Genomic DNA, 26,732 nt, shown 5'->3' with positions numbered 1-26,732 from the left:
CTATCCCAACCCGTGAATAGGCTTCCACTTATTATTACCCAGGATCCAAGATTTAAAATATATTTTGATACATTATTCTTATGATGATGATATTTAGATACATCCTAAGCTTGGGTAGCAGCCCTTGGCTCATCTTATCTGAACCTGGAAGCTAAGCAGGGTCAGGCCTGATTAATAGGTAGATGGGAGGCTGCCAGGGAATGCCAAACTGTAGACTAGACAGGGAAGTTGACAAATATCCTTGAAGAAGCAGACTTTGGCAAAGCATTTCCATACTACTGCCAAGACAACTGCAAGGACATGTCCTTAACTCAAAGGAGCCACAAACAAGACTTCCAGTTATCTGTTTCTGTCTCAATAGATCTTTCTGAAATACAGGGATCATTCTTATGCTACTGAAAGATTTTTTTTCCAAGTGGCACCCTTTGCCAAGTTTATATTGCTAATCTCTTAAATTGAGGATTATCCGTACAATATCAGTCATCTCTGACACCTTTGTTGAAGTTAATGATTCCTGGCTGATGTTTGACCTGCTTTAGAACTTGGGGCATTAAATAACAATTAGAGAAAGAAATGTTGTGGGTAAAAATATCCTATCTTCCTGAAATGCTTCTGCAGGTGTGTTTTTGAGACTCTAATCCTGGCACAATTTGCAAAGCACATTGACTGGTCTAAAAACTGCTGCTTTTGTGGCAAAGGAATACATAAAATGCTATATTGTTGGTCAGAACTAGAGTAAAGGTGATCAGAGCTGGTCCCATGGTGGATATCAAAAATGATTTGGATACAGTACTGTGCATAACTTCTCTGTTTGCTTTATTGGGTAAGCGATAACTGTTATAAATGCCTGAGACTGAGGAAAAGATGTCAGCAAATAGTTATGAAGTTTCCCATTTTTCTTTCATTACCTGCTTCTACATAGTGGCTGAATATGTTAGGATTGATTGAAAGTGTTATGGCAAATGTAGTGGCAACCTGGATTTTAAGTCTGACTATTTTTCTGGTCAGCATACTAAAAAGCAGAGACATCACCCTGCCAACAAAAGTGTGTATAGTCAAGGCTATGGTGTTCCCAGTTGCAATGTATGGCTGTGAAAGTTGGACCATAAGAAAGGCTGAGTGCCAAAGAATTGAGGCCTTTGAACTATAGTGCTGGAGAAGACTCCTGCGAGTCCCTTGGACTGCAAGGTGATCAAACCAGTCAATCCTAGAGGAGATCAACTCTGACTGCTCTTTAGAAGGCTTTAGAATCCTGAAGATGAAACTCAAATACTTTGGCCACCTAATGAGAAGGAAGGACTCACTGGAGAAGAGCCTAATACTGGGAAAGATTGAGGGCAAAAGAAGAAGGGGACCACAGAGAACGAGGTGGCTGGATGGAGCCACTGAAGCAGTAGGTGTGAGCTTAAATGGACTCCAGAGGATGGTAGAAGACAGGAAAGCCTGGAGGAACGTTGTCCATGGGGTCGCGATGGGTCAGACAGGACTTTGCAACTAACAACAACAAATTTTTCTGGTCTGTGAATGCCTAAAACTATTCTTTAAATTGTCCTAAAATCTGATTTGACTGATAAAAGGGAGATACTTATCAAATACCCCCCAGTGGCCCTCGTAGGCAAGATCTGCTGTTCTTTAGCTACTAATAGATTGCCTGTTCCACTAGCGATACTAATCAAGATTGCTCTTTCTTGGCTGCTTATAGCAGTTCAGGAATAATTTTCTTGAAATCCCAGAAGGAATAAGATGGTTAAAGTCTTTAATCATTTACTGTAGTAATCTCAATCTAGCAGACAGTGAGTGCTGGGGAAAATGAGAGCAATTGAATTGGTGTAAATGGCTGAGCTCCTATTCATTGCTGCTCACTTACACATTCTTGTAGTCTCCATAGTCTTCTGGGGAGGCCAGTACATTCGCCTCCAAAAAATGTTTTTATGTAAAAACCGCATAATTATACTTATACATAATTATTATTACATAATTATAATTATTATGTGGTTATGTATTGGGTCTATCATCAACCCTCATTTGTTTTGCTTTCATAGAACAAGAAGGCTTCCATGTTTTATAATGTCCGGTATGTTCTGTTTTTGTTTTCTAGACTTAAAGAATGATAGCAGCTGGGAAGTTTGCAAGTCTTCCACGGGATATGCAGATGAACCATGAGTTTCCCTTGGCATCTTCTATGGATCTGTTGAGCAGCAAACCCGTTCTGGCTGATGAACTTCATTCTGGTACCCATCAAGATATTTCTATCCATGGTACCCTTCCGAGAAAAAAAAAAGGAACCCTTCTTCTTGGGTCATGTGATGTCCTCAACAACATGAGAATGTTGCCATACACCCAAACAAATCAGTCTCCAGGACCTGTAATTCAAGGTGTCATTGAAGAGTATCCCCAGAAAAACAGGAAAAGTGACAGCCGTCCACACAGGTAAATTATGTTAAGTTTAAACCTGTTGTTGTGAATGCTACTCTATTTTATTGGTATTTACAGTAATACTTAAGAAAATCTCTCTTCCTCTCCACCCTTGTAGATAGATATCTCAATCATATCTTCTGTTACGGAATGGCTATCTATCTATCTATCTATCTATCTATCTATCTATCTATCTATCTATCTATCTATGCATTCAAAAACCTTCATATATCTGAAGTCTTATAAATATTGCTTTTTGAGAATCCGCAAATATAATAATCCCTCAGTGATGCACTGCCTTGATGTAGTTGTGGGTTTGTGTGCTCTAAGGAAGATGAGAGCTATGCCAGAAGTTCAACCATTTTGGACAGGTCTCATCAAAGGAACAGGACAAAGAGTGGCTCTCCCATAAACAAAATGGGGAGATATACAGTAATTTACAGAGACCCATATCAGATTCGTTGTCCCCTGGGTCAACAACGACTGTGCTACTTGTTGGATTTTCTGGACATCTGGTGACAAATAGGCTTACAGGACTCACTACTGTTGGCTGAGCAGTCAAGACCAGCAACTACAGGACTACTGGAAGAAAACTTCGTATATTAATCACTATCCATTTTGAATACATAGCGGAAAGAGGAAACTTGAGAGTTCACATGGTTGATGCTATATGGAACAAAACTGACTGAATCTAGATGTTCTGCTTCGGATACCATGAAGCCTCCTCCCATAAGTTAACAAGGAAAACAGGTCGTGAAGAGGATGTGTAGCGTCCCAGGCAATCCTGTGGACCCTGCTCAAACATCACTTATATGCTATGTCTTGGATAGAAGGGAGTGAGCTTCCAATAATCTTTGCTGCCGTCCTCACCACCCTCTCCACAGCTTTCCAGTCTGAAGCAGCAGTATACCATAAATGCTTGCTGAAAGTGACCAAACTTTGGTCTGTAAGAAGACCAAACAAAGAAAAGAAAAAAGTATAGCAAAGTATATGTAGATGGCCAATAACCTGTTTTCCCCCAAAATAAGACATCCCCTGATAATAAGCCCAATTGGGCTTTTGAGCGCATGGCAATAAGGCCAAGCGCTTATTTCAGAGTTCAAAAAAAATATAAGACAGGGTCTTATTTTCGGGGAAACACGGTACATTAAAAAAAAAAACCTAGCAGGCAAAAGCAAATAACAGCAGGGCTTAGCCATGGGTAAGAGCAGGAAAGCTGAAGGAAGAAACAGAGGGGCTAATTCTGGCTGCACAAGACCAAGCCTTAAAGACAAATGCAAGCAAAGCCAAAATTGAGAAGGCAGCAACAGACAGCAAATACCAGGTTTTTAAAGGAGCTGAAGAAACAGTGGAGCACTTGGTTAGCTGTTCACAGACTGATCACAAACTACAGCACCTGAAGATGGTAGAAGAGAGGGAGAACTGGAGAAAATCACAAAATATAAAGACCTAAAAATAGAAGTAGAACAACTGTGGCAAGGGAAAGCGACAGTACAGGTAATCCTCGATTTACAAAAATTCATTTAGTAACCGTTCAAAGTTACAATGGCATTGAAAAAAGTGACTATTTATGACCATTTTTCGCACTTATGACCATTGCAGCATCCCCATGACCGTGTGATTAAAAATTCAGATGCTTGGCAGCTGACTATATTTATGATGGTTGCAGTGTCAATCATCATGCAATGATCATGCAATCACCTTGTGCAACCTTCTGACAAGGAAAGTCCATGGTGGAACCAGATTCACTTAACAGCCATGATACTAACTTAACAATGGCAGTGATTCACACTTATAACAACTGTTATAAGAAAAGTCATAAAATGGGGCAAAACTCACAAATGTCTTACTTAGCAACAGAAATTTTGGGCTCAATTGTGGTCATAAGTCGAGGACTAACTGTATTGCCAATAGTAATATGCATCTTGACATCTGAAGCATCATTTAAGACCACGCATTGACAAAAATCACCATTAGTCAATTGCAAAAGGCAGCTTTATTTGGAGCAGCGTACATTCTGCAGTGATACTTTTAATATTATTAAACTACTCTGCCTATTCCATGTTTTTAGGAAGGATTTGATAGGTGTACAGATAAGTCAAATCCAGTCTAAAGAGCTGGTTGATGGTGCCATAATATACTTTCTTCTCTTTTCTATTTTGTGGTTCGTTTGGGTAATCCTTCCTCTCTTCCTTTGTTTGTTTCCTTAATGAATTAACATTTGTTTTTACATTTCACCACACAAAGAAAAGCAACATGTAACGGGTGCTTAATTCACATTTTTTTCTGGTTTGGCCATTGAAATAGTAAACATCTACATCCCATCATCTTTATTTTAACTTGGCACGCAGGAAGTTCTATCTTGCTTCAGACCCAGAGTTTTGTTTTCTCTCTTCTGGGGAAATTAAATGCATAAAAGAATTTGGCCCGAGGATTTGCAAATGGTCCATGTTTACTACAGGCAGTCCTCGACTTACAACAGTTCATTTAGTGACAGTTCAAAGTTACATTGGCATTGAAAAAGGTGACTTATGACCATTTTTCACACCTACAACTTGCAGCATCCCCATGGTCACATGATCAAAATTCAGATGCTTAGCAACTGGTTCATATTTACGACGGTTGAAGTATCCTGGGATCATGTGACACCTCCCTTTTGCGACCTTCTGACTAGCAGAGTCAATGGGGAAGCCAGATTCATTTAACAACCATGTTAGTAACTTAACAAATGCAGTGATTCACTTAAGAACTGTGGCAAAAAAAGTTGTAAAATGGGGCAAAACTCACTTTAAAATGTTTCATTTAGCAACATAAATTTTGGGCTAAATTGTGGTCCTAACTCGAGGGCTACCTGTATTTAAAAGGCCTGCTGCACTATGCTTTCCCATTGGTGTGGCCTCTCCTTTCCCTTCGCCTGTGCAGTGGTGCTGGCTGATGAGCCCTGGCAATCCCTGGCATTGAAAACACAAGCTGTACAGCTGTTGAGCAACAGCTGCAAGGGATGATTCATCTGTTTGGAGCAGCTGAACATTGCACCTAGCCAGGAAATAGAATAGCACAATTGTGTGTTTGTGAATGTGTGTGTGCATGCGTACTTGTGGTTGGGTTGATAGAATGCCTGAAAGTTAATTGAGATGGAAGAATAGATATTAGTGAAGACTATACTTTATTAGAGCCACAGCAACTTACTCATTATGGTGAGTAAAAAAATGGAGATTAAATTGTAAATTATGCCAGTAGGTACTTTCACATTTTCACCAGAAGTTGGTGCCACTTCTGAATTGTCACCCCTGTCATCTGAACCCATTTCCAGCTGTGGCAGATGAGCAATTGCTTGCTTTCTGTTTTTCAATGTGCAACATTGCCATTCCATGGAGCTTGGGGTAAGCTGTTTTTCCACTGGTGGACACTCTGACTCTTTGTTGTCTCCCACTTGCACCTCCTAACCTATATTCGTGTCCCAAGAGCAGAGCAAAAGGTTTGCAACTCCAACTTAAGAGCATGAATTGGCCGCACAATTAAATACAGGGAGGTGAAAGGGGGTGGGGCACTGGCAATAATATTAATATTAGAGCTTCTTCCACAGGCATCTGGAAGGACTGCTGGCACATTCATGAAGAGTTCTCAGTGGCTGGGTAATGAAAATTGCAAGCTATTGGGAGGGCACATCTGAGCTTGAGAAGTGATGATAACATGTATGAAAGTCCACCATGTTTTTAACTGGATCAATTGAGCAGAAATCTGGACTGAATTGAACAAAACAAAATTGGCTAATTTAAAAAAGAAAAATCAACTCAAATGCACAAATATTAACTAGATTGTGGGAGAATACCTGGCTTGGCAGTGAAAAGGCTGAACATGAATCAACGTGTCATGGAACTGCCAAAAAAGTCTGATGCAATTTTAGTTGCAACTGTAGAATCTGAGTTTCTGAATCTTGAGAAGTAACGGTGAAAACTATAATTTGCACTTTGGGATGCCTCACACTTGTAAGAAGAACGTAGATAAATTGTACCCTGAGAGCTCATGTTTGTATGTGCACTGTATGTTTGTAGTTTGTATGTACATTGAGAGCTTATGCACCAGAGACCAATTCTTTGTGTGTTCAGTCACACTTTGGCCAATAAAGAACTCTATTAAAAAATAGGTTTAATGAGTATTAAAAACAATTCCCATGAGAAAAGGTTGAAAGAATAGTGTTTGTTTATTTAGTTTGTTTAACAAGCCTTGTGCTCATGGGAGATATGCATAGAAATATCTGGAAGCTTGTTACAAAAAAAATAGTAACGGGTAGTTTTCCACTGCCGTTTAAATTTAAGTTTTAAAAAAATACTTGTAGCTCATGATTGAACATTGATTTAATTTTAATTATAAGTCCAGTTTTGACCATAGGAGCAATTTCTTGGGATATGATCAACTCGTTCTCACTGGTGAGTTTCAAGCAAATCCCTAGATACCCATTTGTCAGGGAGTGCCTTATCTTTGTATTTTCTGTACCAAGGAAGGAATGAAATTAATGCCTGCTCTATGATTTTAAAGCAGTGAGCCTCTTTCAGTGTTCTGGCTGGGGAATTTTGGGAATTGAAGTCCACATATCTTAAAGTTGCCAAGGTTGAGAAACACCATGCTAAAGTCTCAAAGTTTCTTAACTCCTCCTGGCATTCTGGTGCGTGAATAGTCCTTAGGGAGGAGGAGAGGACAAGTACCATAATCATCATAGACGCTGATATCGTAAAAATAGGAGGAACCAGTAATGCTAATAGGATTTACAGGCTCAGATCAGATTAAATAAATTGGTCTCCAGAGTACATGGAAAAACAGATGGAGATCCCAACATCTGAGCTTCTTTCATGCCCCTCTCTCTCTCTCTCTCTCTCTCTCTCTCTCTCTCTCTCTCTCTCTCTCTCTCTCTCTCTCTCTCTCTCTCTCTCTCCCTCCCTCCCTCTTTCTCTCTCTCTTTCTCTGTCTCTCTCCCCCACTCGAATAAACACACACACAATATCGCATCCCAGAGAAAAGTGAATGCCAACAGGGAGCCATCTAACCTAATCTGTGTTGCTATAGCTTCTCTCTTCCGTCATACCAATTATCATTTAACTTTTCTATCCATACCATCTGCCTTTTGTTTAACAAAATGATTTCTTTCTCTCAGCAATTAACCAGTCGCGGTGCAAAATATTTTGATTTGCTCATTTTGGTTTGATTTTGATGTTATTCAGCATGGAACTCTACATCCACTTTTTTCCCCCCAGAATCTTAAAAACATAAACTCATTAGTTCAACGTAGAACAAATAGCTACACAATGCACTATGAACTTCACTAGTGCCCAACAACTACTGAGTCATCAAAAGGACACTGTGGAATCCCCCATTCTTGGAAACATTTAAAAATAAACTATATAATCAGCTCTCAGGCTGGATCACGATAATCCCATTTCCATGCAGACTACACATGATTAATGTTGTTTTAGAAGAAGACAAAGGGTGTGGGAAGCGGATAATTTGCCACCATTCAAATAATAGTTCACTAGTTTTGTGGTAATGCTTTTAAAAATACATCGCAACGTTATAGGAGACGAAAGGCCAGTTCTGATAAATGAAGTGTTATTTTCTTTCGGGGTCATAAAATTTGGTTTTGAAAACGAGTAGAAGTATTAAGCCTAATAAAATTCAGAGGGTTATTGTGAATATATGAACTTGTTTCCATTTGTATAAGACTTGTATATTTTTTTCAAAAATTCCATGACATTCAAGAAAATATTGGCAGTGGGATTTGCAGAATCCAGTGGGATTTGCAGAAAACCATGAGTGGGAGTGGGGGCTACATAATGGGATTGTGCACAGCCTGAACAGAACAATCTGTTGTAAGCTTTAATGTAATTGGGTCTATCTGCAAGGCTTGTGTGATTGTTTTGATGTCTACAATACATGTGCATATATGTATATGGACTTGGGGGGGGGTAGTGGGGGACAGCTTTTGAAGCAGCTCTGTAAGACTGGCAAAGGACCCACCTGATTAATTAATGGTTAATGGTTAAATGCACTATGAACCATCTAGTTAAATCCTTTGCTCAGTTTTGATTTTGAATGATGCCACTTATCCTCAGCATAGCTCTGAGTTTGTCCTCAGGGTGAGACACCACAAATCCTTCATTTTTTTTTTTTTACTTTCAGTTCATTCAAGAGAATGCATAGAGCCAATCTGGACAATAAACTGCTCCAGAGAGCTGTGCACCATGGTATAATGATGTCACTGGTCCAACAACTGGTGTGAGCTTCACGCCACAAACTTACTGTCCTAAGGAGCTGTTTCATTCCACTGAATGATAGGGCTTCCCTGTGTATATGTATAAATTAGCCCGTGCACAATTTATACAATTGATGTTCTTTTTTTTTTTTTTTAATAACAATGGAGGAAATGTTGACCTTCTTTTCCTTGTTTGTGAGCTGTAACTTGAGTGCTGTTTCTACCTATACAATATTGAAGAAGACTGGCCCTGCTTAAAGTTCATGGCCTTTACAGTAATGTAAAACTACAGTACACTGTTTAATACACTGGATGACTCAAGAATAGAAATTTTGTTAAATTTCAATCTTTGTGAATTTCTGCCTTTGACATTGTGACCTTAAATTGAAAAGTGAATGTTCACCCCCCCAAACCTTGTAAGTTATTAGCTAGCATTACAAGAATGTGAAAAGGGAGAGAGAAATGAAGAATAAGAATGCAAGTGGATCTCTGGAATGTATAAAAACCCTTAAGGCAGCATGAATGTACTGATTTTAGTGCGTTTTATTATTTAAACATTCCTTTCTTATCTTGTGATATTTGGTCAGATCATTATTCATTATTAGGTATTTCAAAAAGTAGCATCTAGCGCTGCTATTAGCCTTTTGAGATTATGCTCTGGAAAGCTTTATGATTATATAAAGAAATCTTTATATAATCCATCTTTATATAGTCCAAATGTCTGCCCATGCTGGATAGCAGACTGTAGCATGTGGCAAAATAAATATATTGCATGTAGTTGTTTCCCTTAACTGATTATCATTTATTTTTTGTCTTATTTTTTTAAAAAATAAACCTGCGTACCAAATAATATCCATTATACTGTATAGGCAATTTTAAAATTCAAAATTTAACCTTTATGGACACCAAATAAATATTTAGGAAATGGTTTCAGTTACACGATGGGGATAACCCAGCCCTCTGGCATCCTGAATAAGGAAAAAACCAAACATCCCAATAATTCAGGAACCCAGGAGATTGCTAAAAAGGCTAAAAACTCCAAAAGCTCACATTCACCATTGTTCTTATTTTCTTTTTAAGAAGATACTTTTTAAGAATTTTCAGAGACCCTCTTGTGGATAACTATTAGCCTTGGCTTCTTACCACAGTACACCTAAAAGGTACAGTATCAGTGATGGGTTCCAACCGGGGTTACCACCGGTTCTCTTCGTGCACGTGGTTTGTGCACGATTGCCGCATGCTTGCTCTCTATGCTCGCACACATGCCAAACTTGCACTCCACCCAAGTGCCGTAGACTACTGCCCAGCTGAGGTGTAGCAATCCACTCTGCCGCGCCTATCAGCTGGGCTAAAAAATGACAAATAAAGGTAGGTATAACGTGGGGGTGGGCAGGCGGGCCCAGCTCACAGTCATATAGAACCGGTTCGTTGACGTCACATCATCACCACTATCAGCTCCCCCAAACCGGGTCGAACCGGGAGCAACCCACCACTGTATAGTATGTGTGATCAGCCTCACCTTATGTGAACTTGGCTTGTTAACATAAGTTGTACAACTGGAAACACGTGAAGACTGAACAGTACATAAACTCCAGCTATTTCAGCTCTTTACAATGATGGTATCCAAATTGGCACAGATAGGAGTAGAATTAAGGCAGAGCACAAATTGGTTACAAGTGACCTTCAAGATTTTGCCACCCAGATGATGGTGCTAGTCATTCTGTTTAGGAATAGCATTAAATGGGGACCGAATTCCATGTCTCCCTCCCCTGCTCCTGATTTGGGGGTGAACTGAGCACATGTAGCTCAGGTGAAGTTAAGAACTTCACATAGATGCAAGATGCAGCATCCTGGCAAATACTCTTTTTGTAAATATACACTGTTTTGGAACTGGGAAGACCTAGATTCAAATCCTCCTTCAGCTGTCAGCTCCTAGGATGATTTTGGATCAGTAACTTTGCCCTTGCCCAATTTACTTTAGAAAAGCGTGGATGTAAGATAAAGGGAATCATCTCCCAATTTGTCCTACATATAATCCTTGACTTATCACCGATTACTCTGCATCTGTTCAAAATTACAACCCTGCCTCCCACCAAAAGCTACTTATGATCCAATTTCGAAGTTCCAATGTCATTCCCCTCCGCACTCGATAACCGTCCTGCATTTACAGCTGTTTGCAGCACCCTATGGTCCTATGACCACAAATTACAACAGTTCTACCAGCCTTAAGCTAACAATGGGTTTGTTTAAGGCATTAAGCATTCATTTAATGACTGCTGTGAGAAAAGCCGTAATATCCAGTCCTGTTGCATGGTGACTTACTTTACAACTGTCACGACTTACAACTGTAATTGCCCAACTGCTCAAATATAGTAGTAACTCATGGACTACTTTGAACTCTTAGAGGAAAGGCAGTTATAAACAATAGATGTAACATATTCAGAAGTCCACTCCATGGAAGAAAATCCTTCCTTTGCTTCGGGATATACACAGGAATTTACATAATGACAAATATGACTGGGGCAAACTTGTTGAAAGCAGCCAAATACTTCAACTGCACACACAGAGACAAACAGGCAGGCAGGCAGGCAGAGAGACAGACAAATACACAATCTTCAATATTGACTCTTAGTGGCTGCCTGGACAAGTCCCTGTGGTCATCCATCTGGCTTCATGCCTAAGGTAGGACTAGAATACACATACTCCCGGTTGCTAGCCTGTTGACTACATCAAACTGGCTTTGATCTTAATTAGAGTTAAGCAGAGCAAAAATATTGATAATTTATGTAAATATAAACATCTCAAAATCCCCAGAAACAAGGGTTTGGGGGATATCCTTGACTATTGCAATAACTTTCTATGCCTTCAGTTCCCCACCTTTCTTTTTTTTTGAGCAATGGTGCTAATTCCTTTTTCCCTGTTCTCTCCCTTGCCTTGTGCAAACACACCCTGAAGTATATGATCTTCCTCTTTTTCTCCTCCATTCTCCATACTTCCTCCATCTAGTAGATTGCACAATCTAAGCGCCCCTGTAATGTTAACTCGGTTGAACTCATGTATCCATCCTTCTTGGGCTGATGAATTCAGAAGATAACTTTCCAAGAAGAGTATGACATCCAAAGAAGCTAAACCTAAATTTATTTATCTAACTAATTTATATAGCCACCCATCTCAACAAAAGCGAACCACAAAACTCCCATTTTCTGCCAAAGCAAGCTTGAGACCAACTGTGGTTACAGGTTTTGGACATTGATAGTACAGAAGGTCATGATGGTGTGGTGGGCTCCATCCAATGTCATATCCATTAGAAAAAGTGAGAAGGAAGGAGAATTGGAATAGTAGGAGCAATTTTTATTGCTTTAAGCAATGGTCCTAATGTTGCTCAGATACAGAAATTATGACTTTTTTTTCTTTGCCTTTAGTTTTTAAAAACCCTCACTGTCATTTGAGAACAAAAATTGCATAATTTTGTCTGAAAGATGCAAAAGTTAGTTTTATGCACACAGCAGAGACTGGTATGGTATTGCCCATAGAGAGTCACATACCGACATTCTTGTGGGGTGGATTGAGAAGATACCCTTTTGACCTTTTTGGGTTTACCTTTGGATTGAATTCTAATGTGTTTCCCTTAACAATTTGGGAAATGCCGCAAAAGTTCCAGAAACCGTGAAAACTCAAATTCCGTTCGACTTCACTAATGATTTGGTGATTGGCTCTTCATGCATGACAAATCCAGTTTTGAGCTGAATTCTTTTTCTGTGAATCAATTAGAACTGTTGAGCATAGCCCCAAAGTATCTGCATGTAGACACACTGCAAAGGTTCTTCTCCAGGTAGTCTCAATGTGCAAAGAGGAACTAGCACACTGATGTTGATGGTTTGAGAGGATATTTGCTAGCCATTGTAGTTTGCTCAAAGGCTGATTTTCAGACAAGCTAAGCAGGGGCAGACTTGATTGGGAGCTGATTAGGAAATCTCCAAGCTACAGGCTAAGTTGGAAAAACATCCTGGAGGAAAGTAGCAGCAACCACTGTCATATTTTTGAAGACAAAATGACAAGGAGTTATCCAGGTAGTTACCAGGAGATGAGTTCAACTTGAAGGAAGATTCTACATAATAAGGTTCAGGTCAGACAAACTAGGAGCAGAAGACAAGAGCTACCACATGACTTCTCTGGAAGGGCAGCTCTTATGATCCTTCTGACTTTTGATGGACTCCACCTTGTTGCTTGAAATGAAGAATAGCAAGAGATAGATGGAAATGTTTTTTCTGGGGAATTGGAGGTTCAGTGGTGTTGGTGTAAACTCTGCATGATGTCATGGTACTTTCTATCCCCATAGTCAGTGGTGGGCTTCGAAAATTTCAGCAATGGGTTCTCTGCCTGGTTGCTGGGTGGGTGTGGCCATGGTGGGTGTGGCCTAGTCGGCCTCCTGCACTATGGGGGGGGGGGTGTTTTCGCCTTCCCCAGGCTCCGGAGGCTTTCCTCGAGCTTCTGGGAGGACAAAAACTGCCTCCCCCAGGTTCCGAAGGCCAGAAACAGGCTGTTTCTGGCCTTCCGGAACTTCCGGGAGGCCCATTTTTCCCCCTCCCCGAGCCTCCATGTGGGCCCTGCACTTACCTCACATCTAAAATGGGCTGCGTGGAGACTTCTGGGAGGGGTGAGAGGGGAGAGACCAGCCAGGGGTGGGATTTGGAGGTTCTCCGAACCGGCCATAATGTCTCCCAAACCCAGGCGGACCCGTAGCAGCCCACCCCTCCCCATAGTGTTCAGGCTCTTGTTCTCAGTATTAACCATTTAAAAAACAGCAACTGAATAAGTAACCTAGTTGTTCTAATAAATCTTTGGTTTCCTCTATTCTTGAAACAGATATAACTGTGTTTGACTTTCCATGTGTCCTTGTGCTCACATGGACAATAATATTCCAGGAAAACTGATTTGATAGTATGTCCAGACCTGTAATGTGATGTATTTAAGTTTTCAAATATGAATGTAGTGATCTTAAATTGGAAGCCTTTCACATCTGCTTTATCTACAAGCATGTAATGTAAATCTCAAAGCACCAGCATTGATGGCTGATGCACAGAGATGGCTCTGGACCTAGGTAAAAATATCTGTACTTTTCAAATGGGATTGATAGATTTAAAGAAATGAATGTGCAAATCTGTAAATGTCAGAAATGCATTGTAAGGACATGAGATACGTATATTTAAATCTTATTCAAAGGAGGGTTGCTAATTCATTGGAGTCCATTGGTGACGTTGCATGCAGTTAAGAGTTAGGCGAGGAGGAATTACAATGACATCTATAGGGGATGGCTTTTATCCTTAAAAAAAAATTAGCTGCATTTGGAAGGCTATTAAATATCAAATGTGAAAGGTTGTGCTACAGTAGTGCAGAGATTATTATAATAAAGTGGAAGCCACAATAGGTTTAATAAGTAAGTCAAGATTTAAAGCATGGATTTGTCTTATTAACATCATTTTAAAATATTTAGCTATTTAAAAAATTTTAACTGCAGGTAGTGCTCTACTTATGGCCATAATTTCAGTTGTAAGTAATGACTATTATAAGGTGGATCATCATGTGACCAGACCCACTTTTATAACCTTTTTAAAAAGGCTGATTTTCAGACAAGCTAAGCAGGGACAGACTTGATTGGGAGCTGATTAGGAAATCTCCAAGCTTTAGGCTAAGTTGGAAAAACATCCTGGAGGAAAGTAGCAGCAACCACTGTCATATTTTTGCAGACAAAATGACAAGGAGCTATCCAGGTAGTTACCAGGAGATGAGTTCAACTTGGAGGAAGATTCTACATAATAAGATTCAGGTCAGACAAACTAGGAGCAGGAGACAAGAGCTACCACATGACTTCTCTGGAAGGGCAGCTCTTAAGATCCTTCTGATTTTTGATGGACTCCACCTTTTTGCTTGAAATGAAGAATAGCAAGAGACAGATGGAAATATTTTATCTGGGGAATTGGAGGTTCAGTGATGTTGGTGTAAAATCTGCATGGCGTCATGGCACTTTCTATCCCCATAATCAGGGGTGGGCTTCAAAAATTTCAACTTCAAATGGGTTCACTGCCTGGTTGCTGGGTGGGCGTGGCCATGGTGGGTGTGGCCTACTTGGCCTCCCGCACCACGGTTTTATAACCTTTTTAAAAAAAGTTTTATTGTATTTTTATTGGACCTTTTTATAGTGGTCAGTAAACACTGGTTCCTGGCAAAAAATGTAAATCGTGGTCATGTGACTTTGGGGTGCTGCAAACAGCCATAAGTGTGGGCTGCTTGCCAAGTGCCAAAAATGCAGTCATGTGGGACCACAGGGAGGAACTTCAAATGGTCCCTAATCAACTGCTTGTAAGTTGAGCACTACCTGTGTTTGTTTATAATTCAGGCCGAGCTGAACATTTGAAACATTTTGAAATCAACCTTGACTAAACTGTGACCTTAATATATTGCTGTACTGATATAATCATTCTCTTCCCTAAAATAATTAGCCAAGTTAAACTAAATGTAGGATTATTTATGTACACATACTTAGCAATAAATTCCACTGAACTGAGTGATGCATCCAAATAAGTGTGCAGTAGGTTCCTCAGTCAATGCTCTTCCTGATCCTATTTCTAGCCTTTTCCAGTTGAAGGACCATTTCCAGAATTCCACATTAAATTGGTCAACTGCACTACATCCGTTTTGCAAGTGCTAAGATATTGGTTTATTGGACCCAATTAATATTTCAAATACTGGACTGAATGTTCAGGTTTAACACTGCATATTTTTGTTTTTTCTTTTTTAAAAAACAATGTAAACAAGTAATAATGTAGCTAGCCCTAATGATAACTCTTCTCCCTTGTAGAGGGTAGAAGTGATTGATTGATTGTTGATTGATTGATTGATTGATTGATTGGAATGCTGAAATCACCCAATAGGCAAAGCTATTCAGGCAAAGGCTTGGATCTTATTTTGTAATCTTGCCATAGCATGCCACTATTTGAAGCCCTGATCTCATATCCCAATGATATTATATATCTCGTTCTTTGGGTACAACCTAAGTCTTCTCAACATACACATTCTATGTAAAATAGCCATTCTATTCTGTATCCATTCACCTGTGGATATAGAGGTGGCTCTGCCATGCCAGTCTGGAAGCAGAGTTTAGTACAATGGGGGCACTGTAAGTCTATCCTTGTAGTAATGGTGGGTGTTATTCTGTGATGCCATTCATGATTTTCTATTAATAGAGACCTTGGACCCTTTTCTATGGAAGGGACCTTGGAGGTCTTCTAGTTCAACCCTATGTTCAAGCAGGAGACCCTATACCATCCCAGACAAGTTACCATCCAGTTGTCTGGAATGGCTATCTATTAGTTTTTGGTGGCTCCCGTCTTCAAAGCCTGTAGAGGCTTCATGGTCCAGTGTTCTTCAGTAGGTTCTGTTAGCAGCTGGTTGGCTTTTACAGTGGTGTAGGGTTTCCTTTGTAGCCCTTGAATGGCCAATCTCAAGGTCTCTTCTCAGACTTCAGTAATACTATAAAGCAATTGGTTAGGCATATGGTGACAATCAATTCTGATGATGTGTCTCCCCTCCCCCCACCTCATCTGGATTCTGATAATCAGGGACTCCATGCTGGTGGACTCTGCATTATCCAAGATCTCCAAGTTCAAGTTTTACCAATGAATGTCAAGAACAGAGTGGAGAATGATAACCACATTGTTGTTACTTCTACCAATGGCCTTTATTAAAAGTAATATTGGATGTGTGAATCTCGGAGTACTTTCAGGGCTTATCCAATGATCTGTCATATAGTGATTGTCTGCATTTTCATGGCCTAGCTTTAGTACCCCAGATAAATTTAGTTAAAAGTCACTGTAGTGCTACTCCATTGTTCCACTAGAATGGATTTTTTTCTGGTATAAAGAAAAAGATAGACTGCATGATGGGAAAATCTTGAGTGGATTGAAACTAGAAATCCTCCATAAATTTCTACAGATAAAGTTGAGTTATTCGACGGTAAAATGCCACTTATAAATAGGTGTTTCAGAATATTAGTACACTAAAGATAACACATTTACAACTGGTTTATTTTACCCCTAGTGTGTACATGTTTCTATTTTGGTGCTTATGGCAGGAACCAGATATGTCCAGAAGTTAACATTTCTTTTAGATGGGAAGTTGCTTTTTGTTACCCTAGTTCTCTTATCTTCTGAAGGATGAAACCACTTTTTCTTTCCAATGCTAATGAGCTACATCAAATGGCTCTTTGTTGACATGGGAATTGGGCTTATCTGATCACTGGGAAGCCAAACAGTCATGCGGAGTCAGCGCTTATGACACTGCTGGGTTAGTTGATTTTCATCATGTATCAGTAGAAGCTATCCTTTGGCGGTTACAGGAAAGAGCCTGTAAGCAAACAGCACTAGAGACGAGAAAAAGAGGAATGACTTGGGGGTTCTCCAGGAAGGCAAACATCTTCAAACTAGGAACTTTGTAACACCAGATGAAAAGCAGCTGATTAAGGTGGTGAGACAAGCTTTCAGCTACAATTGCTGTAAGAGGACTCCTGTGCAGCTGTGTTTGAGCGGAGTTATAATCCTGTAGGTTTATTGCTGGTGGCCTCATAAATGTTAATTAGAACTGATGAAAAGAGCAACATTCGCAGTTCGCTTTGTTGGTTTTCTGGGTTGGCCTGCATATGTATGTGCAAAATAATTGAGAGAAGGGCAATTGATAATCTTAAGAGACATAGTGTTTTCATCTGCAGAAGAGAATCTGTAACCAGAAATCTTGCAAAGGAAGAAGGGGATAAGGGGTGGATGAAGGACACACACACACACACAAAATGTGAAATTGCAAAAGCTTTATTATTTATGGAACTCTTTAGAATCTCTTTTTATCAAAAAAAAAACAAAAATAATGTTCAGGGCAATAGCTAGACAGTATTTTAACTACAACCAGGATTCAAAATGTGCTACTGGCACTTCTTTTGATACCACCCAGACTCCCTGCCCACTCTTTTTGAATTTTAAAACAAACTCTTTTGGTTTTCAGCAGGAAGGCTGCGTGCTACGAAATAAACAGCCAGCTTCTTTATTTTCAAGAATGCAGCTGAGCTACAAATAAGCTTTATGAATTCTCTTAGAAATTTAGAATTATGGAGTTACAGTCCTGTGCTTCGTTTGGAAGGGTGTCCAGTATCCGCTTGCCCAGAAAAAGATAAAGCATAGAATATCTTGTGTGAGAAGATAGTAATTGATGTTTTCTGACTAATCATGCTGATAGTGATTGTGGATATCAGCCAGGGTTTCAAATTTTTTTACTACCTGTTCTGTGGGTGTGGCTTGGTGGGCATGGCATGGCTTTGTGGGTGTGGCAGGGGAAGGATACTGCAAAATCTCCATTCCCTCCCCAATCCAGGGGAAGGTTACTGCAAAATCCCCATTTCCTCCCGATGAGCTGGGACTTGGGAGGCAGAGAATAGATGGGGGCAGGGCCAGTCAGAATTTTTACTACTGGTTCTCCGAACTACTCAAAATTTCCGTTACCGGTTCTCCAGAACTGGTCAGAACCTGCTGAAACCCACCTCTGATATCAGCAAACCTATAGCCCTTGGATGTCAAACCCGCCGTGTCACGTTGCTGTCACATGATGTCTTGTGATGTTTTTCCCCTTTGCAGAGCTGGGACAGACGTGGCCTGTGTGTGACATATCCGGCCCACAGGCCGCCACTTTAGCACCCCTGCTATAGCCATTGTCTGAGAAAACCTGAAACCTGATTTTAAAATTTTGAATGTACCCATTAGCTCAACAAGGGTGGAGAACTCACATTATAAGCTTTGTGAGGGGTGGTTTTTTTTCCCAGATGACTTGTTCCCAAGTTCATAAAAATACATGTGTCAATGAAAAAAGGAAATTGGAATGCCTCAAATAGTCATTATATTGTTCTGATTGGTGTTGCTGTAAGTGTAGGGTAGCTAATGAAGCCTTCATCAAAAATTATGACAACACATGCAATGGTGGCATTTATGACAAAAGCACCCCCTTTTGCCTTCTAATGCCCAACGCAGGTCTGGAGATTGTGAAGTTTGTTTCGCTTTCCAGAAATGTATGAAACACATTTTCCCATGTTCATTGTCCACTGCTTGCAACTGGAAAAAGCTTGATTGGGAAAGACCCAACCAGTAACTTGAGATCTATTCTTTTTTTTTTTTAAATAAAACTTGTTCTCCATTTGGATCTTGGAGATGCAGTTAAAATGGATAATGATTATTACATGAATTGTGCTGATTAAGATTTCAAATAGATGACGAACTGATTAGTTTAGCTACTGTTTTTTTTAAAATAGAGAAATACAAACTGCCTCCATGTTCTGAGCTCCCTTAACTCTGGTTTGATGAGTGCAGATATCGTGACTGTCCTGTATCAAATCTGGTATAAGCCATTGTTTTGTAGCCTGCTTAATGAAAGGTTACATCTTTTGTTCTCTTTCTTTCTCCCAGCAGTACTGGTATGTGACCCAAGTGTTATCTGCATTATTTGCTGAAGATAGGGGTGATTTTGTCATATTTGGTGAACATATGAATTAGATCTCAGGTTTGTAGAGTTCACAGAGTTCAAAAGAATCTGATTTCCAACAATAGACAGAGGTTAGAAGGTTCCTAATCTGATTAGTTCCAAAGTCATGTCTCCTGAAGTTGGATATTGAATTGCTAGCACAAGATTAATTTAATAAATATCCTGTTTGAAGCTACCGGAATGGGGCTGATGGTGCTTGTCGTTCAGCACCATCAAAAGCTTTTTCCAGTGGAACAGCCAGATTAATCAGTTAACAAAAACAATGTATATTAAAAAAAACCAATATATGCATTCAGCCCAAGATCATAAGGACTATTCTTTTTCATCAGATACTTGGTGTTATCTTCAAAGGAGAGGGCAGGGAGACACACGTAGAAAAATAAAGATCCTTGTAACATTAAACATTAACAAATTTATTGTGGTTTATAGTATGTTTGTTAGTTCCTAAGGACAGTAGTAGGAGAAGGAATCTGGTGGTTTCAGACTTTTATAGATTTTAGGTGCCCATCCACTCCGATCGGCATAGCTAGTGGTAAGAAATTATGAGAGTTCAAAGTTAGGATCTATTGTCATTAGAGGAATTTGGGGAAAATAGAAAAAAGTTCATATCTGATTTTCTTTTTCATTCTTACTATAGCAAATGTGAATTTTATCTAATTAATTTATAATAAAGTTTATGTACAATATATTGTTTAAGTTTGGAAAAAAAACACCCAAAGCTATTCAGAAGTTATCTAAATGATACTTTATTCAGAGTGATTTAATAGAAAATCAACTTCTATTCAGTACAGTATTAAACCTGGAAAGTAATTTGAACCCCCATATAATAGAGCACAATATGACCCCTATATCTGTACTTTTTAATAACATCTATGCTAATTTGTTATTTTATTCTAAAACTATAGAGTAATTCTGTATTTTCCATTAAAAGTCTGTTCTTTTGCCTTCATATGCTATATGTTTCAAAAGGCTTATTAGAGAATTCAGTATTATTTAAATTACTGCTTTTCATTGTCTCTTTAATGATTCAATTCCTCTCTTATTCATTCATCCCAATTGATAAAAGTGCATTTAAAAGCTGTCTTCCAATCATTTTTTTGGGGGGGTGGAGGGAAGTGGGGATGGATAGAAATAATTTCTTTTCACTCACATTTGGGAAGAATGATGGAGGAAGTTACTGTATGCCTACTCAGTGAAGCAAGCTATTTTTTTTTGTATTCGAAACCCAATAATACTTCCTATCATTTCGGACATGTACCATTAATATTATAAATATGGCATTTTGTGCTTTTTAAATATTTTCTTAATGTGAATAGAATGTTTATAGTATTCAGTAATGCCCTGTAGGAAGATTACAGTCCTTTAGAGCAGATGTTTCTGGGAGTTTTCTGGGTATTGTTATTGTTTGAATATTGCTCAGATATTCCCATTCTTATAATTACTTTATTATTATTAGAAACTACTAGTATTTTATAAATTGGGCCACTGCTATGGATAGGTAATCCATTTTGAGTTTAGTTTTTTATAATACTAATTTTTGCTGGGTTGATAGCTCATCCCATGTTTGCTGAATAGCTGGAAAAGAGCCAGTGCTATATATTGTCCAGATTCTGATTAATTATATCTCTAAATATTGCCATGAGACAAGGCTGGGATTGGATCTTATAATAAAAACAATTTACTTTATCACATTTATTTGATAGGGAATAATAATGTTAAGGCATAGATCATGTTTATAAACCATTATGGTAAGAGCTGCATAGGAAACTACATTATGGCTTCATATGATGTGTGAATTCAGTTTAGAACTTGTTCTAGATGCAAACTGAAAGTTTCCCCTGATTTAAATCGCTCTCCTTTAAAAGAGACAATAAAAGAGGAGTAACAAGATAAAACCAATTTTGTTTTAAATTACACAAAATGATTATACTGGCTAACATACTGCTACTTCTTTTCAGAGACCAGAATACTATGGATCCAGCTTTGGAGTATGTGAAGGTATGAAATATGACTTAATTACTTCCATAATTTAAAAAAGAATGTTAAAACCTCTATTTTATTCGTAAATTGTAATAATTGCAATAATGTATTCCTTCTTTGGTTCATTAGTCTAATATATTATGGTAGCTTGACTTTCTTTAAAAAAAAAAGAAGTTGACTTTTTTTTTATGAAAAGAGAGAATGATAGCTAAATAGCTTACTTGAATCAAGCTTGGAGAAAGCAAGATCAGATTGCAAACTTAGTAATTAATCACCACTGTCGCTAACGGCTTTTTCATTTTCTCCTGGTAATATTCCAGCAATCATTCTGTTGTATCAAAGTGGATGAAAGGAAATTTGTAATTTGATCTTCATTCTCTTTGCCACAAGCTGCTTTAATATGAACAGAATGCCTATCTGTAGGACACATTCATTCCAAATGCTGAAATGATGAACCAGTGTTGGAAAGAAAGCTAAGAAAACTGGAGCAATTGGTGAACCCTGAATCTATTAAATCCTGGTTTATTGTGAGCAAGCAGGATTCTAATGGGACTAAGGTTACTCATTCCTGCTTGGCTCTTATTTCTAGTACAAACAACTAAAGAAATTAAAAATGCTTTGTTTAGTCTAACATGAGATTATTAGTATGTTGCTCTCTTTAGAAGCTAGAATAGTAATCCAGAATTGTTCTTGGTGTACAAATTTATTCTGCTTAGCAGAAGCAATCAGGAAGTCTGGATTCAAACAAAAAGAAAGAAGGCCAACTAGGCTGGCTAACTTATTTTCCATGTGAATGTAACCATATTTTTATTTGGGTTTCATAAAAGGTTAAAGTATTCCTATCAATTAAGTCAGTTGTTTGTCACACAGTCAGCCATATATTTGTACTGAATTTGGCACTTTTATCCACCTATCAGATCCTTCCTAAGGACCTGGATAGGATGATGTTGTAGTTTGATGGTGTTAAAGGCATTGTTGCAGGATGTAAGCTGTTCCAAGTAAAGCTGCCTTTTGTAATCGACTGATGGGGATGTTATCAATGCCAATAGTGTTCCTAGTGGTGCTCCAGTTGTTTTGGGATTGCACCAAGGAGCCTATTATTATTGGTATTATATTTGCTTTCTTTTGCCACAGTACTGCTATTATTTATAGTTGTCATTATTTTATTCATAAATAAATTACTTTTGTTTATCAAATTTATATGGCTGCCTATCTCATAAGAAGTGACTCTACGCAGTGTATAGCAAAAGTATAAAAACAATAAACACGTCAAATACAGTCATATAAACACACACGTATACAGACATATACAAGATTAGATCATCAATCACCATATTGTACCCTGAGATCCCCAGGCCTTATGGCAGAGCCATGTCTTGAGGGACTTCCAGAAAGTAAGGAAGAATGGAGCTGACTTTACTTCGGGGTGGAGAGCGAATGTTTCACAAGGCAGACACCACAACAGAGAAGGCCTTCTTGGGCTTGCCAAGTATGTGTTGTGGCTTGTCGGCCGCTGGCCTCTCCAGCAGCTGAATCAGAGGAGGAGAAGGTGTGGGAGTCAGGGTAACCTGAGAGCTCCGAGGAGGAAGAGGGAATGGGGCTGACAGAGAGAGAGAGACAGAGGCGGAGCCTGGGCCGTCCGTCAGCCCTCAGATGGAGAGTCAACAGGTCCCAGGTCTGGAGGTGGCTGATGAGGAAGAGGAGGAACAGCTGGGTCCAGTGCCTGATGTGCGGATGTGCAGAAGGCAGAGGAGAGGAGAGCAATGGAAATCCGTGGGCCAATCCTTGAGAAGGAAGACCCACCACTGCTAGTGAAGCCCCACCCTAGCTCTGGGGATAAAAGGCAGGGGGTGGAGATGAATAGATGTGGCAGACAACTATTCATCTCCCTGCTGGACAGACTTGTTAGCCTGCTGTGAGAGAGAAACTTTTTGCCGGGGCTGCTGGTGCTTCTAATAAAGGAATCTTTGAGTTAACTTCAGAGGGTTTGTTTGGGGAGCTGGGTCAGAACAGTATAATTGCTAAGAGCCATGGTGGCGCAGTTGTTAGAGTACTGCAGGCTAATTCTGTTGCCTGCTGACTGTCAGCAGTTTGGCAGTTCGAGTCTCACCAGTTCAAGGTTGACTCAGCCTTTCATCCTTCCAAGGTTAATAAAATGAGGAGCCAGATTGTTGGGGGAATAAGATGACTCTATCCCCCCCCAAAAAAAGTGGTTAGAGAGGGCTGTAAAGCACTATGAAGCAGTATATAAGTCTAAGTGCTATTGCTATAATTTCCTGAGAGACAAGACCTACAGCATGACTCTCTTGCCAAATTGGAAGGGACAAGCAGATGTAATTGGTGAGATGATACCTCATCCTGTGGTGACGAATGTGTTCACTCACAGTCTGGTGTAGATGCTGAATAGGAGCAGAGAGAGCACGGAATCTTTTAGCAGTCCACATAGTGGAGACCAGGGGTGGGATCTCTCCTTCCCAATCCCCACTGACTGGAACCAATCTTGGAAAAAAGAGGTAAACCAGCACAACACAGCTTCTGGTGACTTTAGTCATGGAAGTGTGTATATTAATGCAAATTACATTCAAAACCTATCAAGCAGCAGCTCTGCCAATGTCCAAGGGTGATGTGGTTTATTTGGCAACTACCTTGTTTCCCTGAAAATAAGACATCCCCTGATAATAAGCCCAATTGGGCCTTTGAGCACATGCGCTAAAATAAGCCCCCCCGAAAATAAGCCCTCCCCCCAAATACCGTATTTTTCGGAGTATAAAACGCACCTTTTTACCTCCCAAAAGGGGGTGAAAATTTAGGTGCATCTTATACACCGAATGTTGCCCTGCCCACCCACTGGCCCCCACCCTTTGGCCTGTGCCTCGCAGCAGTTACCTTCTTGCAAGCAAACAGCAAGAAAAACCAGCCTCTTTCAGCTTCAGCATAGGTTAATTAGCACAAGTTGATTAGATTGGCCCCCTGACTCTCAGCTGATTTGCTCTCAGCTGTTTTACGCAGGGCTCTCCTGCTTGCTGCAAAAAGTGCTGGAGCAGATTTTTTTCCCCTAGGTATGCTGAAAAAATGAAACTGAAAGTAAAGCAGGCTCTGCTGCAACATGACAAAATGAGGCAGAGAGATATTTCTTTTTCTTTTTTCTCACCAAAAAAGGTAGGTGCAAACAATGGGAAATTTAGGGCAAAAGAGGAAAGTTCAAGATTTTAAAACACAAAAGAAAAAAAGCTCTATTTAACTAGGGAATTGTAATAATTGAGATACTATTAATTGTATATTGTGTTGAAAGCAGAAATGGTTAAGTTGTGGTTTGGAGGAATATATGGGGGAAATTATTTGGTTTATTATTATTGGTAAATATAATTAATTGATTTGCAAGAAATTGGATTGCATGGAAATAATTGGAATATTCATGTTCATATTGATTAATATACAAAAAACATAGTTATAACTAATTGATTTATATAAAAATGTTGAATTTATATTAAACAATTGTAATATTAAATAATTAACCAATGTGAGGATGGATATAAAAATAAATGACAATGGGAAGGGGTATAATACAGAATAGAAGGGAGAAATTGAATTTGATTAAGATTAGAGATGAGAATGAAGGGTAATATTTTAAAATATTTAAAAAAAAATTTTAAAAAAAAAAATAGATGAGGAATAAATATGGCAAAAAGGAAATATAGAAATTATAAATTTAATTGAAATGACTAAACACTGTTTAAATTTGTGAACCAGCCAAACATTCTGTTCAAAGAAAATACATCGTATGTTTGTAAGTGTGTTTGTCTAAAACAAAAACAAAAACTTTTTTTAAAAAAACAACAACCAAAAAAGGTAGGTGCATCTTATACTCCGGTGTGTCTTATACTCTGAAAAATACGGTATTTAAACGCATGCATAGCCGGTCCCCACCATTTCCTCTGGTTAGGGTTAGGAAGACAGAGCTGGAAATCAGGTAAGACGGCAAGAGGAGCCTGTCTTGCTCCACTCGCCCCAAAATAATAAGACCTCTCCTAAAATAAGGCCAAGTGCTTATTTCGGGGTTCAAAAAAATATAAGACAAGATCTTATTTTGGGGAAAACACTTCTGCTTCTAACTCCTCTACTTTAGGTTTTCTTTTTCCTTGTAAATATACAAGTGATAAATCTTGCTTGTTTACCTTGAACTCAGAGAGCTAATTGCCCTAAAGGTTGTCCATTAGTGATTGCACTTCTTCATTTCAGATAATCTTTGACACATGCCTATTACAGAAGGAAATGACTTTGATAAGCAGGAAGCCATAAAAATAATCCTTAAATTGCAATTCTCTGCAATGAGAGTGACCTTTGAAACTGAGCGAACTTCCAGGTAATCCCGAATAAGTTATAGCTTGGAACTTCCGAGTAACCATGACTAGATCAACTGTGCAGTATGAGGTAATCTACGGATGTGCTATAGTCAGATTATCATTTCAGGCTAATGGGGGATGGGATTTCACATCTGTTGAGAAGCCATTGCTTGCTTTTAAGTTTGCCTGACTTTCAAAAATGCTTGCAGAATTTCCAACAGGTAGAGGCCTAGCAGGAATGAATTATGTCTCAGTTAAATATTGATGTGAGGGTTGGTGAGGATATACAAGGGTTGTAGCTGTGTAGGTGCAGTCACTTGACAGAGCCAGTTTGGTCTAGTGGTTAAGGCATCAGGCTAGAAAATAGGAGAGCATGAGTTCAAGTTCTGCCTTAGCCATGAAAGCCAACTGGGTGACTTTGGCCCAATCATTCTCCCTCACTCCAGCTCACCTCACAGGTTGTTTTTGTGGGGAAAATTTGAGGAGGAAGGAGTATTGGATATGTTTGTCACCTTGAGGTATTTATAAAAATAATAAATAATAATAAATAGTAAAATTGTTACATTAACAAGATTAAGGAAGGAACTTGAAAATAGGTAGTCCTATAATTTCTTCTGGACCTATCTGAGACACGCTGTTTTAGCTAATATATATTTGTGAAGAATTATATTTTGCATCTGAGGAAAAGGTCCCCAAAACATTTACATTTGGAGCTAAATGCGATGAAGAAATATGATTTGGTACCCCAAATGGCAACTCGTCTTTTGAATTTATTTTCCTCTATTTCACAATTTTAGACCTAATGGTGTGTAGAATTTAGCCAGTTCCATATAAACCTTTGCCAAAGAAGGACCCAGAAATTCTTCTTTGGCAAACTCATGCAATGAGTGATCGCGTGACCCTGGGATGCTGTAACCTTTGTAAATTGAGGCCAGTTGCCAAGTGCCTGAATTTTGATCATGTGACTATAGTGTAGACTATAAACTATATGGTGGAGGACTGATTTTTTCAGTGTGATCGTAACTTTGAACATTCGCTAAACAAATGTTTGTAAGTCAAAAACTACCTATATTTAAATTAAAGTCTGTTTGACCAGTTTTAAGAAAACCATTGCAGTTTATGTTGTGCTTATGTTTCAGAGGTGAGCCATGCCAACCATTTCAAATCCTATT

The 26,732-nt window shown here is 39.0% G+C and overlaps 1 protein-coding gene across 1 annotated transcript in view; it reads left to right on the top strand.

Moving 5' to 3' along the window:
- The first annotated feature begins 2,152 nt into the window (after positions 1-2,152).
- Positions 2,153-26,732, top strand: part of BCAR3 (BCAR3 adaptor protein, NSP family member) — a 76,822-nt gene continuing 52,242 nt past the window's right edge. The window contains exons 1-2 of the mRNA XM_070939363.1: positions 2,153-2,430; positions 21,196-21,235. Of these exons, the coding sequence (XP_070795464.1) occupies positions 2,153-2,430; positions 21,196-21,235 (318 nt within the window). The remainder of the gene's footprint in view (positions 2,431-21,195; positions 21,236-26,732) is intronic.

Source organism: Pituophis catenifer, unplaced genomic scaffold (genome assembly GCF_029215685.1).
Source record: "Pituophis catenifer annectens isolate HBS135680 unplaced genomic scaffold, rPitCat1.0.hap2 SCAF_3, whole genome shotgun sequence".
Taxonomy (NCBI): domain Eukaryota; kingdom Metazoa; phylum Chordata; class Lepidosauria; order Squamata; family Colubridae; genus Pituophis; species Pituophis catenifer.
This window is presented reverse-complemented; position numbering and strand designations above follow the sequence as displayed.